Here is a 12,221-nt window from a genome sequence, read left to right on the forward strand (position 1 = left end):
TCTTCCAGGGTTAGTTTAAACCTTCCCATAGCACAAGCAAATTGCCCCGCAAGGGCATTGATCTTGGCTCTGTTCCAGCCTGTATAGGTCCTGTCTCCTCCAGAACCAGCCCAAATGCCCCAGGAATCTGAAGCCGTCCCTCCTGTATCATCTGTCCAGCCACACAGTCACCTATTCTATTTCTGTAATCTTGTGTGGTACAGGGAGTAATCCAGAAATTACTACCTTTTGAGGTCCTGCTTGCTGGTTTCTTTCCTAGCTCCCTAAACTCTGCCTGCAAGACTCGTCTTTCTTTCTACCTCCTCTTTCCACATGTCATTGCTACCAGTATGGACCATGATTGTTGGCTGCTCATCCTTCCCCCTCAGAGTGCTCTGTGACATCCTTGACCTTGGCACCAGGGAGGCAACATTCCATTCTGGATTCATGTCTGCGGCCCCAAACATTTGTCTGTTCCCTTAACTATAGAATCCCCTATCGCTATTGCTTTTCCAATCTTCTTCATGCACCCTCCCCCACCCCCGCCACCCCCCCACAGCTGAGCCAGCCGTGGTCTAGACTGTGGCTGCACACTGCAGAGGAACCATCACTCTCACCAGTATGCAGAACAGAATTCTGGTCGGTGATTGAGATGTACTCAGGGCTCCTGCACTACCTGACTGGTCCTCCTTGACTGCTTGGTGTTCACCGCTGCCCGCATACTCTTAGGCTAAGCAAAGATAGAACAGGAGATAGAGTTCTCAAAGGGGGCAAAGTCAATTTTACTAAGCTGAGGAGTGATTTGGCAAAAGTGGACTGGAAACAGCTACTTGAAGATAAATCAATGTCAGAATAGTGGGAAGCATTCAAAGGGGAGATTCAAGGGGTTCAGAGTAAACCTGTTCCCACAAAGAAAAAGGGTGGGATTGCCAAATCTAGAGCCCCCTGGATGTCCAGGAGCTTACAGGGTAAGACAAGGCAGAAAAGGAAAGCTTATGTCCGACACCGAGGACTCAATACTACAGAAAGCTGAGAGGAATATAGAAAGTGGAAGGGTGAAATCAAAAAGGAAATTAGGAAAGCAAGGAGAGGGCATGGAAGAATATTGACAAGCAAAATCAGGCTGAACCCAAAGATGTTTTATCAATACATTAAAAGTAAGAGGATAACTAAGGAAAGAGTAGGGCCATAACCGATCAAAAAGGTAACCTATGTGCAGGGGCGGAGGATGTTGGAATGGTTCTGAATGAATACTTAGCGTGTAAAATTGAAGCGCATGGGATTGGGGTAGTGTTTTGTGATGGAAAGAAAATTGGTTGGCAGACAGGAAACAAAGAGTAGGAATAAATGGGTCTTTTTCCGAATGGCAGGCAGTGACTAGTGGGGTACTGCAGGGATCGGTGCGAGGACCTCCGCTATTTACAATATATATTAATGATTTAGATGAGGGGACGAAATGTAATATTTCCAAATTTGCAGATGAGACAAAACTGGGTGGGAGGGTGAGTTGTGAGGAGGATACAGAGGGGCTTCAAGGGGATTTGGACAAGTTGAGTGAGTGGGCTAATGCATGGCAGATGCAGTATAATGTGGGTAAATGTGAGGTTATCCACTTTGGTTGCAAAAACAGGAAGGCAGAATATTATTTGAACGGCTCTAAACTGAGAGAGGAGAATATGCAATGAGACCTGGGTGTTCTCATACACAAGTCGCTGAAGGTAGGCATGCAGGTGCAACAGGCGGTAAAAAAGGCAAATGGTATGTGGCATTCATAGCGAGAGGATTCGAGTACAGGAGCATGGAATGTGTGCAGTTTTGGTCTCCTTATCTGAGGAAGGATGTTCTTGCTATAGAGGGAGTGCAGCGAAGTTTTACCAGACTGATTCCTGGGATGGCAGGACTGCCGTATGAGGAGAGATTGAGTCGGTTAGGATTATATTCACTGGAGTTCAGAAGAGTGAGGGGGGATCTCACAGAAACTTATAAAATTCTAACAGGACTTGACAGGGTAGATACAGGAAGGATGTTCCCGATGGTGGGGGAGTCCAGAACCGGGGGTCATAGTCTAAGGATAAGGGGTAAACCTTACAGGACTGAGATGAGGAGAAATTTCTTCACCCAGAGAGTGGTGAGCCTGTGGAATTCGCTACCACAGAAAGCAGTTGAGGCCAAAACATTGAATGTTTTCAAGAAGAAGTTCGATATGGCTCTTGGGGCGAAAAGGAACAAAGGATATGAGGGGAAAGCAGGAACGGGTTACTGTGTTGAATGATCATCCATGATCATAATGAATGGTGGAGCAGGCTCGAAGGGCCGAATGGCTTACTGCTCCTATTTTCTATGTTTCTGTCATCGTAAGAGAGGGGGATGATGCAGATATTGTAGCTGAGGAGGAGTGTGAAGTATTGGGATGTGATAAAATAGGGAGAGAGGAAGTATAAAGGGGATTAGCATTCTTGAAAGTGGATAAATTACCAGGGCTTGATGAAATGTACCCCAGGCTGTCGAAAGAAGCCAGGGAGGAAATAGTGGAGAGTCTGGCCATCGTTTTCCAGTCCTCACTGGATATAGGCCTGGTTCTGGAGGATTGCTAACGTTGTACCTTTGTTTAAATAGGGAGCGAGGGATAGACCAAATAATTACAGGCCCATCAGTCTAGCCTCAGTAGTGGGCAAATTATTGGAATCAATTTTGAGAGACAATATAAACTGTCACTTAGAAGGGCACGGATTAATCAAGAGTAGCATGGATTTGTTAAGGGAAGGTCTTGTCTGACTAACTTGTTTGTTATTTCGACAAATTCAAGGATTGATGAGGGTAGTGCAGTTGATGTGGTCTAGAGGCCTACTTTAGGTTGGGAAAACAAACCCAACCGAACCACCATGGACCTGAGCCCGATCCGGCCCGAGTCCCTCTGCTTTTGCCCCGAGCCCGACCCGGCCCGAGTCCCTCCGCTTTTGCCCCAAGCCCGACCTGACCCGAGCCTGCCTCGACGTGACCCGACCCAGCAATCCCTTTACTTAGCTCCTGACTCAGAACCTCCACGAAGCTGCCGCGCATGCATGATGACGTCATAGTGACTCCACTCGCTCACTGCGCAGACTCCGTTTCATCCCGGACTTCCAGCTCAGGTAAATGTTTTTATTTTTAATACTTACCGGCGCAGCACTGACCCTGTGTGTCCGGCTCAACCCGGCCGGAGCCTGAAGATGGGCCCGACCCGACCTGAACCCGACAAGTGTTATTGGGCCCCTTCGGGTTCGGGTCAGGTAGCAGGCCTCTAATGTGGTCTACAAGGATTTTACCAAGACTTTTGACAAAAACACACATGGCAGACTGGTTTAAAAAAAGATAAAATCCCATCGGATCCAGGGAAATGTGGCAAGCTGGGTACAAAATTGGCTCAGTGGCAGGAAACAAAGGGTAATTGTTGACAGGTGTTTTTGCGACTGGGTGGCTGTTTCCAGTGGCATTTCGCAGGGCTCCATACTGGGTCCCCTGCTTTTTGTGCTATATATAAACAATTTGGACATAAATGTACAGGGCATGATCACAGAGGTTTACAGACAACACAAAGGTTGGCCGTGTAGTTGACAGCGAGAAGGATAGCTGTAGACTGCAGGAAGGTATCGAAGGACTAGTCAAGTGGGCAGAAAAGTGGCAAATGGAATTTAGCCCAGAGAAGTGTGAAGTGTGCATTTGGGGAGGCCAAACAAGGCAAAGGAATGCACGATTAATGAGAGAATAATGACAGGTGTAGAGAAGTGAGGGCCCTTGGAGTGAATGTCCACAGACCCCTGAAGGCAGCAGGACAGGTCGATAAGGTGATTAAGGCATAAGGAATACTTTCTTTTATTAGCTGAGGTATAGAATATAAGAGCAGGGAGGTTATGCTCGAACTGTATAAATCATTGGTCAGGGCACAACTAGAGTACTGTGTACTGTTCTGGTCACCTCATTACAGAAAGGATGTAATTGCACTAGAGAGGGTACAGAGGATATTTATGAAGATGTTGCCAGGACTGGAAAAATGCAGCTATGAGGAAAGACTGAATAGGCTGGCGTTGTGCTTGGAACAGAAAAGGCTGAGGGAAGATCTGATTGAAATGTACAAGATTGTGAAGGGCCTGTTTACCTTAGCAGAGAGGTCAGTGACGAGGGGGCATCGATTTAAAGTGGTTGGTAGAAAGATTAGAGGGGAGATGAGGAAAATTGTATTCACCCAGAGGCTGGAGGGGGTCTAGAACTCAGTGCCTGAAAGGGTAGTAAGGCAGAAACCCTAAACTCGTTCAGAAGGTGTCTGGATATGCACTTCAAGTTCCATAACCTGCAGGGCTATGGACCAAATGCGGGAAGGTGGGATTAGGCTGGGTGGCTCATTTTTCAGACGGCGCAGACACGATGGGTCAAGTGGCCACTTTCTGTGCTGTAAACGTTTTATGATTCTACTCTAAGCTGTGGGGTGACCACATCTATAAAAGTGCTATCCACGAAACTCAGCCTCCCGGATGCACCGCAGTAATGCCAGTTACTGCTGAAGCTCCGAAACCCAGAGCTCAAGTTGCTATAGCTGATGACAATTCTTGCACATGTGGTTGTCCAGGGCACAAGAAGCTGGAATTCCCACATGGAGCAGGACATGCACTCCACTGGTCTAAGCTGCCCTGCCATGCCTCTATTTATTAGACTATTAAACTTTTTTCCCAAAAATATACTTTATTCATAAAAATTTGCAAACAAACATTTAAAAAATTCAAATTTCACATTTTGGAAAGTACAATAGAAATCAGATTCCTTCGATACAGAACATGAGTTGCCTCACAACTCTTGCCATTCCATTTTATATGCAATGTACATTTCATTACACAGCAAAAACATATTTGGTGCATACAGCCGAGGGGTTTTACACGGGTATACGATGGTGGGAGGACTTTACATAGTGGCCTTTCCCCATTGAGCATTTGTGGCAGCTGTCCCAAGCTTTAGTGCATCCCTCAGCACGTAGTCCTGGACCTTGGAATGTGCTAGTCTGCAACACTCGGTCGTGGACAGCTCTTTGAACTGGAAGACCAGCAAGTTTCGGGCAGACCAAAGAGCGTCTTTCACCAAGTTGATGGTCCTCTAGCAGCAGTTGATGTTTATCTTGGTGTGCAACCCTGGGAACAGCCCGTAGAGCACAGACTTCTGTGTTACAGAGCTGTTCCAGATGAACCTCGACAAAAACCACTGCATCTCTTTCCACACCTGCTTTGCAAAGGCACATTCCAGAAGGCAGTGGACGACAGTCTCTTTCCCCACCACAGCCACCTCGACGGCAGCATGCAGGACGGATCTGACGGAGAGGGCCCTGCTCACCACCAGCCAAGCTATGTTTTGGTGCTTGTTTGAAAATTCTGGCCATGTGGCATTCTGCCAAATGACTTTGGCAGTCTGCTTGGGGAACATTCCAACAGAATCCACTATCTCCTTTTCCCGTAGGGCCTTGAGGACATTCCACTGCATGATGGATTTGTGATCAAAAGTGTTTTTCTGCATAAACTTTCCCACGAAGGATGGGTGGTACGGCACAGTCCAACTGAATGTAGCGTTCTGCAGCAATGTGATCAGACCCATCCTTCATCACCGGGGACAGATGGTACCTCAGCACGCAGTGACACTTTATGCTTGCGTATTGAGATTTTACTTACAGCTTGATGCAGCTGCAGACAAAGGTGGCCATCAGGATGAGGGTGACTTTTTTCCCAAACATATACTTTATTCATTAAAAATCTGTTTAAAACAAAAAAATTACAAAACAGTTCAAAACAGCACCAAGTTGGCATTCCAGAAAGTGCAAAGGAAATCAGTTTTCTTCAGTACAAGAGTCGGTTCCCTCACAACCCTGCCATCCCATGTTGCATACAATGTATATTTTACAGCAAAACCATATTTGGTGTGTCCAGCCCGAGGGGTTTTCCATGGGTTCAGCCCCTCGGTTCACTCTGGCGGGAGGACCTTACTCAGTGGTCTTTCACCATTGAGCCTTTGCGGCGGCTGCCCAAGCTTTAGTACGTCCCTCAGCACGTATGAGGGTGACACTACTTTTAAAAAAAATAAACTTACCAGCTACTCGCCCATCAGCTGCTCCCGGCCTACTCCACACTGCTCCGATCCTGGTCTGCTTCATAGTGATCCTGACCGTTATCTGCTGTGCATGATGTCAGTCTCCTGATGAGAATTGTACAAGGGAAGGTTCATTCTACAAAAGTCATTAACTGGAAAGGGACAGATGACCAAAAAAATTGTGTAATGTGTAGAACTGAAGTGTATTAACTAAACAAGTAAAAATGTAAAATCATACAAAAGTTAACTTAATTTTCTCCTGAAATGATATTAAATTTAACGTAGACTATAGGTTCTATATTTACTATGGTTCTTCATTAAAAAACATCTAATTAGAAATGATGCATTATTTTCAGTTGAAGAAATGATAACATATTCCTGTGTTACATTATTTGGATCGAGTCCAAACAGTATTTAGATATAAATGGATAATGTAATTTCTTGCCTGCTTTTGCCTAGTCTAGTCTGTTGGAACTTTAATTAAATATTTTCTATGTTCAATATTTTTGTCTAACTCTACTTTTTCTTTTAAAGTCTCTTCACAGAAAATGTATTGGCACATCCCTGTATTGTTTTCCGACGCCAGTGTCAGGTATGAAATTTTAGCGAGGTGGTGGGGGAGATGGTTGGCAAGAAAGGACTTGCTATACCTGAAGACTGCTGGGATTAAAATTAAATATAATAATCTTGTACTCATGCTGCTATTGAATCTGCTTCCACCACCCTTTCAGGAAGTGCATTCCAGATGCCAACAACTTGCTGTGGTTTTTTTAAAAAAAGTTTCTTCATGTTGCCACTGGTTCTTTTGCCACTCACTTTGAATTTGTGTTCTTGTTTACTGATCCATTTTCCACTTGAAACACTTTCTCCTTATTTAATCCATCAAAACTTCATGATTTTGAACACCTCTATCAAATGTCCCCCTAACCTACTCTGCTCTAAGGAGAACAGCTTCAGCTTCTCTAGTCTCTCAGCATAACTCGAGTTTCTCATTCCTGGTACGATTCCAGTTAGTCCCCTCTGCACCCTCTCCAAGGCTTTGTCATTCTTCCTAAAGTGTGGTGCCTGGAATTGAACACATTGGGCTGAATTTTTGATTTGCATCAATGTGGAACCAAAGATGGGAGGGCAGAAAATTAGCCTAGGAGAGTGATGTGCCGGTTTGTCAGCATGTTCCCTCCTTCGGGCCATTTTAAAAGTAGATGGTTGGGTGAGTAGCCAATTAAGGTTGCTAAAGGGCCTATTAAGGACTGGGGAGATACTGACTGCAATTTTCCAGTCAACAGACAGACCACCTGCACAGTCTGAATCCCGGCAAATGAATGGAGGTGGCCTCCTGCGGCAGATCAGGGACCAGCGCTCCAGATTACATTTTTAAATTCCCCTGCCATGGCCACATCTGTTAGATGGCCTGTTAGAGGGTTCTCCAGCTACATTTGCAGTCTGGCAGCTGTGACTAGTATAAATCTCATCTTTATTTAAAAAAAAATCTTCAGAGGGTGCCTCCATTTTGAGTCACCCTCTGTCTCTCTTACCTACAACAGCAGCTCCCACCTCTGACAGTGAGGCTACTGATCTCTCAAAACTGAAGGGCCTACTATTGGCCCTCCAGCCTCGGGAGACTGCCTGCCATCCTCAACTGAATAGTGAGCATGCACCCGAGCCACTGATTGGCCAGCCGTTCACAAATCGGATTGGTCCTCGGGCGCAGATGTGATGCAAGATCGGGACCTGGAAATCGTCCTGACCCCAAAATAAATCCTGCCCAGTATTCCAGCTGAGGCCTAGCAAATGTTCTATAAAGGTTTGGAGTAACTTCCTTGCTTTTGTACACTCTTTCTCTCTTAATAAAGCTAAGGATCCCACATGCTTTTTTAATTGTCTTCTCAACTTATCCTGCCAGCTTCAAAGAAAAAAAAGACTTGTATTTCTATAGTGCCTTTCACAACCTCAGGACGTCATAAAGCGTTTTACAGTCAATAGAACTACTTTTGACGTGTAGTCACTGTTGTAATGCAGGAAGAGCAGCAGCCAGTTTGTGCACAGCAGAGTGATAATGACCAGATAATCTATTTTGTGATGTTGATTGAGGGATAGGTATTGGCCAGGACGCCTGGGATAACACTCCTGCTCTTCTTTGAAATAGTGCCATGAGATCTTTTGCATCCACTGGAGCAGGCAGATGGGGTCTCAATTTAACATCTCGTCTGAAAAACAGCACCTCTGATGGTGCAGCACTCCCTTAGTACTGCAGTGGAGTATCAGCCTTGATTTTTGTGCTCCAGTCCTGGAGTGGGACTCAAACCCACAATCTTGTCACTCAGAGGCTAGAGTGCTTCCAACTGAACCGTGGCTGATACCTATTGTGTACACACACCCTCAGGTGTCTCTGTTCCTGCAGTCCCTTTAAAATGGTACAATTTAGTTAATGCTGCTCCTCATTCTTTCTTTCTTCCAAAATGTATCATTTCACACTTCTCTGCATTAAATTGCATCTGCCATGTGTCTCTCCGTTTCATCAGTTTGTCTATATCCTTCCATATTCTGTTACTATTCTCATTGTTTACTACATTTCTGTGTTTTGTATCATCTTCAAACTTCGAAATTATGCCCGGTGTACCCAAGTCCAAATCATTAATATATATCAAAAAGAGCAGCGGTCTGAATATGGCTCCTGGGGACTCAACTGTATATCTCCCTTGTTTGGACTTTTGCCATGAGTACTATAATTAATGCCGCAACAACCTAAGAAATGAATTGTAATTGCTGGGAAAAGAGCTTTTAGCTCATAATTGATATAGGAAAGGTCTGGAGGTCAATAAACTGATTGCTTTAGTATGTTGGAAAAGTTGTTCCAGATTTGTGATGAAACATGATTGATTCCAATGGAAGACTGGTAATTTTTAAAAATTCATTCATGGGATGTGGGCGTCGCTGGCCAGGCCAGCATTTATTACCCATCCCTAATTGCCCTAACTGAGTGGCTTGCTAGGCCATTTCAGAGGGCATGTAAGAGTCAACCACATTGCTGTGGGTCTGGAGTCACATGTAGGCCAGACCAGGTAAGGACAGCAGATTTCCTTCCCTAAAAGACATTAGTGAATCAGATGGGTTTTTACAACAATCGACAATGGTTTCGTGGCCATCATTAGACTTAGCTTTTTTAATTCCAGATTTATTAAGTGAATTCAAATTCCACCTTCTGCAGTGGTGGGATTTGAACTCATGTTCCCAGAGCAATACCCTGGGTCTCTGGGTTACTAGTCCAGTGACAATACCACTACGCCACCACCTCCCCCCAATGCCTCCAGAAAATGACTGTTTGCCTTGCTAAAGGCATATTCTTCATCCACTCCTTCAAATCTAAAGAAAAATATTATATCAGTGCAGCTAACTGAACAGTAAAGATGTATCCTAGGATATTGGGTGCATAACAGATGGTTAGACTGCATAATGAAGATTCTGCAGTCAGTCTCTATTCTGGAAAAAAATGATTAACGATTAACATATTCCACGTTCTTCGGAGGAGCTGAGGCCTTCAAAAGCAAAATACTGCAGGTGCTGGAAATCAGAAACAAAAACCGAAAATTCTGGGAATACTCAGCAGGTCATGCAGCATCTGTGGAGAGAAAGAGAGTTAACGTTTCGGGTCAATGACTTTTCACCAGAACTGGCAAAGATTAGAAATGTAATAGGTTTTGAGCAAGCGAAAGGGCAGGGGCGTGTGGTAGAAGAACAAAAGGGAAGGTCTGTGATGGGGTGGAGGGCAGGAGGGATTAGATGACAAAAGGTTTCATGGTACAAGCCAAGTAAAGAAACAGAAGATGTGTCTGGGTGAGGGGTAAATGGCAGGAGAGCAACTGCTGAACTAAAGGGATTAAGAAAGAAATGGGGATGAGGGGGTGTGTGGGGGAACAAAAAAAAGCACCTAAAAAGAAAAAATGGGGGCAGAGGTTATGATCTAAAATTATTGAACTCAATGAGTCGGGAAGGCTGTAAAATGCCCTGTCAAAAAATGAAGTGCTGTACTTCGAGCTTGCATCGAGCTTCATTGGAATATTGCAGCAGGCCAAGGACAGAAATGGCAGAGTGGGAGCAAGGTGGAGAATTAAAATGACAAACGACAGGAAGCTCGGGGTCGCACTTGCGGACTGAATGCAGGTGTTCCGTGAAGCAGTCGCCCAGTCTGTGTTCAGTCTCCCCAGTGTAGAGGTCCCCATTGTGCTCCATGTGTGACCTATTGCATTTCTAACTTTTGCCAGTTCTGATAAAAGGTCATCGACCTGAAACATAAACTCGGTGTTTTTCTCTCCGCAGATGTTGCCTGACCTGAGTATTTCCAGCATTTTTGTTTTTGTTTCCCTTCAAGTTTAAACTTTAATAGTCATTAAAAGCCACAAGAATCAATTCCGTGGACAGATTTAGTCACTTTATTGTGAAGTATGTATTTTGTTTGGTTTTCTTTAAACCCTTATTTTCAACATTGAAGATTTTAGTTACTGAAGGAAAAATGACAGGTCAACAATTTAAAAGCAATTTGAGCAATTTATCAAGTAAAGCCATCCGATGGCCGGATTGTACGATTATAGGATTTAGAGTTTTACCCAGGTGATTTCCATTATGGATGTGGACATAGGAGTTTATAAGAAAAGGTTGATACAAAGGTGTGACAATAAATGACAACACAAAATCAGCTTTTTTAAGACTGGAAATGTGTGCATTTGTACAATTTTTAATAAGATTGCAATTGATTGTCTTTGGTTTAAAGGATATGAAACGGTTAATTTTTGTTTCTAACTTTTTAGGTCAATTATCATGCAAAAAATTATCATCTTACTCCTTTCACCGTTGTTAATATTATGTACCATTTCAGCAAAACACAGGTAGGTAGGTTTTATAATTGTGATACATTAGTTAGAAGTGTAATGTTGGTTTTTCCACACATCCATCTCCCCTCTAAAATTGACCAGCGTAGTTTTGCGTTCTGCGGCTTTTTCAACTGGTCTTTTTCAAACCAGATTCCGAGAACCATATGATCGGGCTTTCATTGACATTTCAAAATACTTATTTTTCAAATTGTCTTAACTTATTCCATTTAATTTGTGTCCGTGGTTAAATGGAATTTTGCTTCTAGAGTTTGTACAAAAATGTAGATAATTTAAGAAGTTTTATCTCTTTTACTGTTGCTCTCCCTTAACTGGCTCAGTTATGATAAAACTTGCATTTTACCACAATTTAGTGATGTGGTGCTTAACAACATTCCTTTTACGCGGCCACTTAGGTTTAGATCCTTCTTAGATGATCAGATGAAATCCTGCTCTCTCTGATAGCTTTATGGGTCCTCAGTAAAATTTGTTTGGATCATCACAATACTAAGTTTACATCTTGCTCCTGTCTTTGTTATATTAATCTACTACCAATGAAACTGTTTCATTTCGGCAGCCCAAGTAAATATTCTCTTCATACTGTTTAGGCAACTTGACGCTATGTGATACTTGAACTATTAATGTGCATGACCTGCAAATTTGCGATGGTGCTCTGAATTTTAAACCGTCCTGCCTGACTGGTGTAGGACAGCTTTATTATGTAGTGGAGTGTTATTTGCTTCGGCTGTTTAAAATGTATCTGGTAGTTACTCCAACATCATGCAATCACTACCCCAAGTCATGTTAACAGCATTAAAGTTGACTGAACACCTTGCATGACTCTTTTTTTTTGTCCAACTGGGGACCAAACAAATCTGTGTATGAGGAGGATATCGGGTTCAAGAATTTCTGGAAATTGTAACGTTGCAGTAATACAATAGGGGCAGCAGCTGTTGTATGGTTCAGGCATATTTTCGAGGTAGTAGAAAAAATAAGCTGCCTTTACTTCTGACCTTAGCCTTTAACTGGATTTAATCTTTAAAAAATCAAGCATTAGTATCTTTGGGATGACAAGACTCGTGTTCACGTTAAGTCCTAATACCTCAGACAAATGGATAAGTTGAAGAAAGCGAAATTAAATAAATTGTTAGACACCACATTATCAATGAAGGGACACTGGTTTATTGTGCTTTTGACCAAATGTTTGGATATAGTGGGTAGAGCAGGAAATCTGCCTTGTCGTACATAGTGTTCTTGAAGTATAACTATCTCGAT

The 12,221-nt window shown here is 43.4% G+C and overlaps 1 protein-coding gene across 1 annotated transcript in view; it reads left to right on the forward strand.

Annotated features, from left to right (window-relative positions):
- The window catches only part of slc25a46 (solute carrier family 25 member 46), a 58,951-nt gene that overhangs the window by 13,391 nt on the left and 33,339 nt on the right, over nucleotides 1-12,221 (forward strand). Inside the window, exons 3-4 of the mRNA XM_068029812.1 lie at nucleotides 6,616-6,673; nucleotides 10,887-10,964. Of these exons, the coding sequence (XP_067885913.1) occupies nucleotides 6,616-6,673; nucleotides 10,887-10,964 (136 nt within the window). The remainder of the gene's footprint in view (nucleotides 1-6,615; nucleotides 6,674-10,886; nucleotides 10,965-12,221) is intronic.

This window comes from Heterodontus francisci, chromosome 4, assembly GCF_036365525.1.
Source record: "Heterodontus francisci isolate sHetFra1 chromosome 4, sHetFra1.hap1, whole genome shotgun sequence".
NCBI lineage: Eukaryota > Metazoa > Chordata > Chondrichthyes > Heterodontiformes > Heterodontidae > Heterodontus > Heterodontus francisci.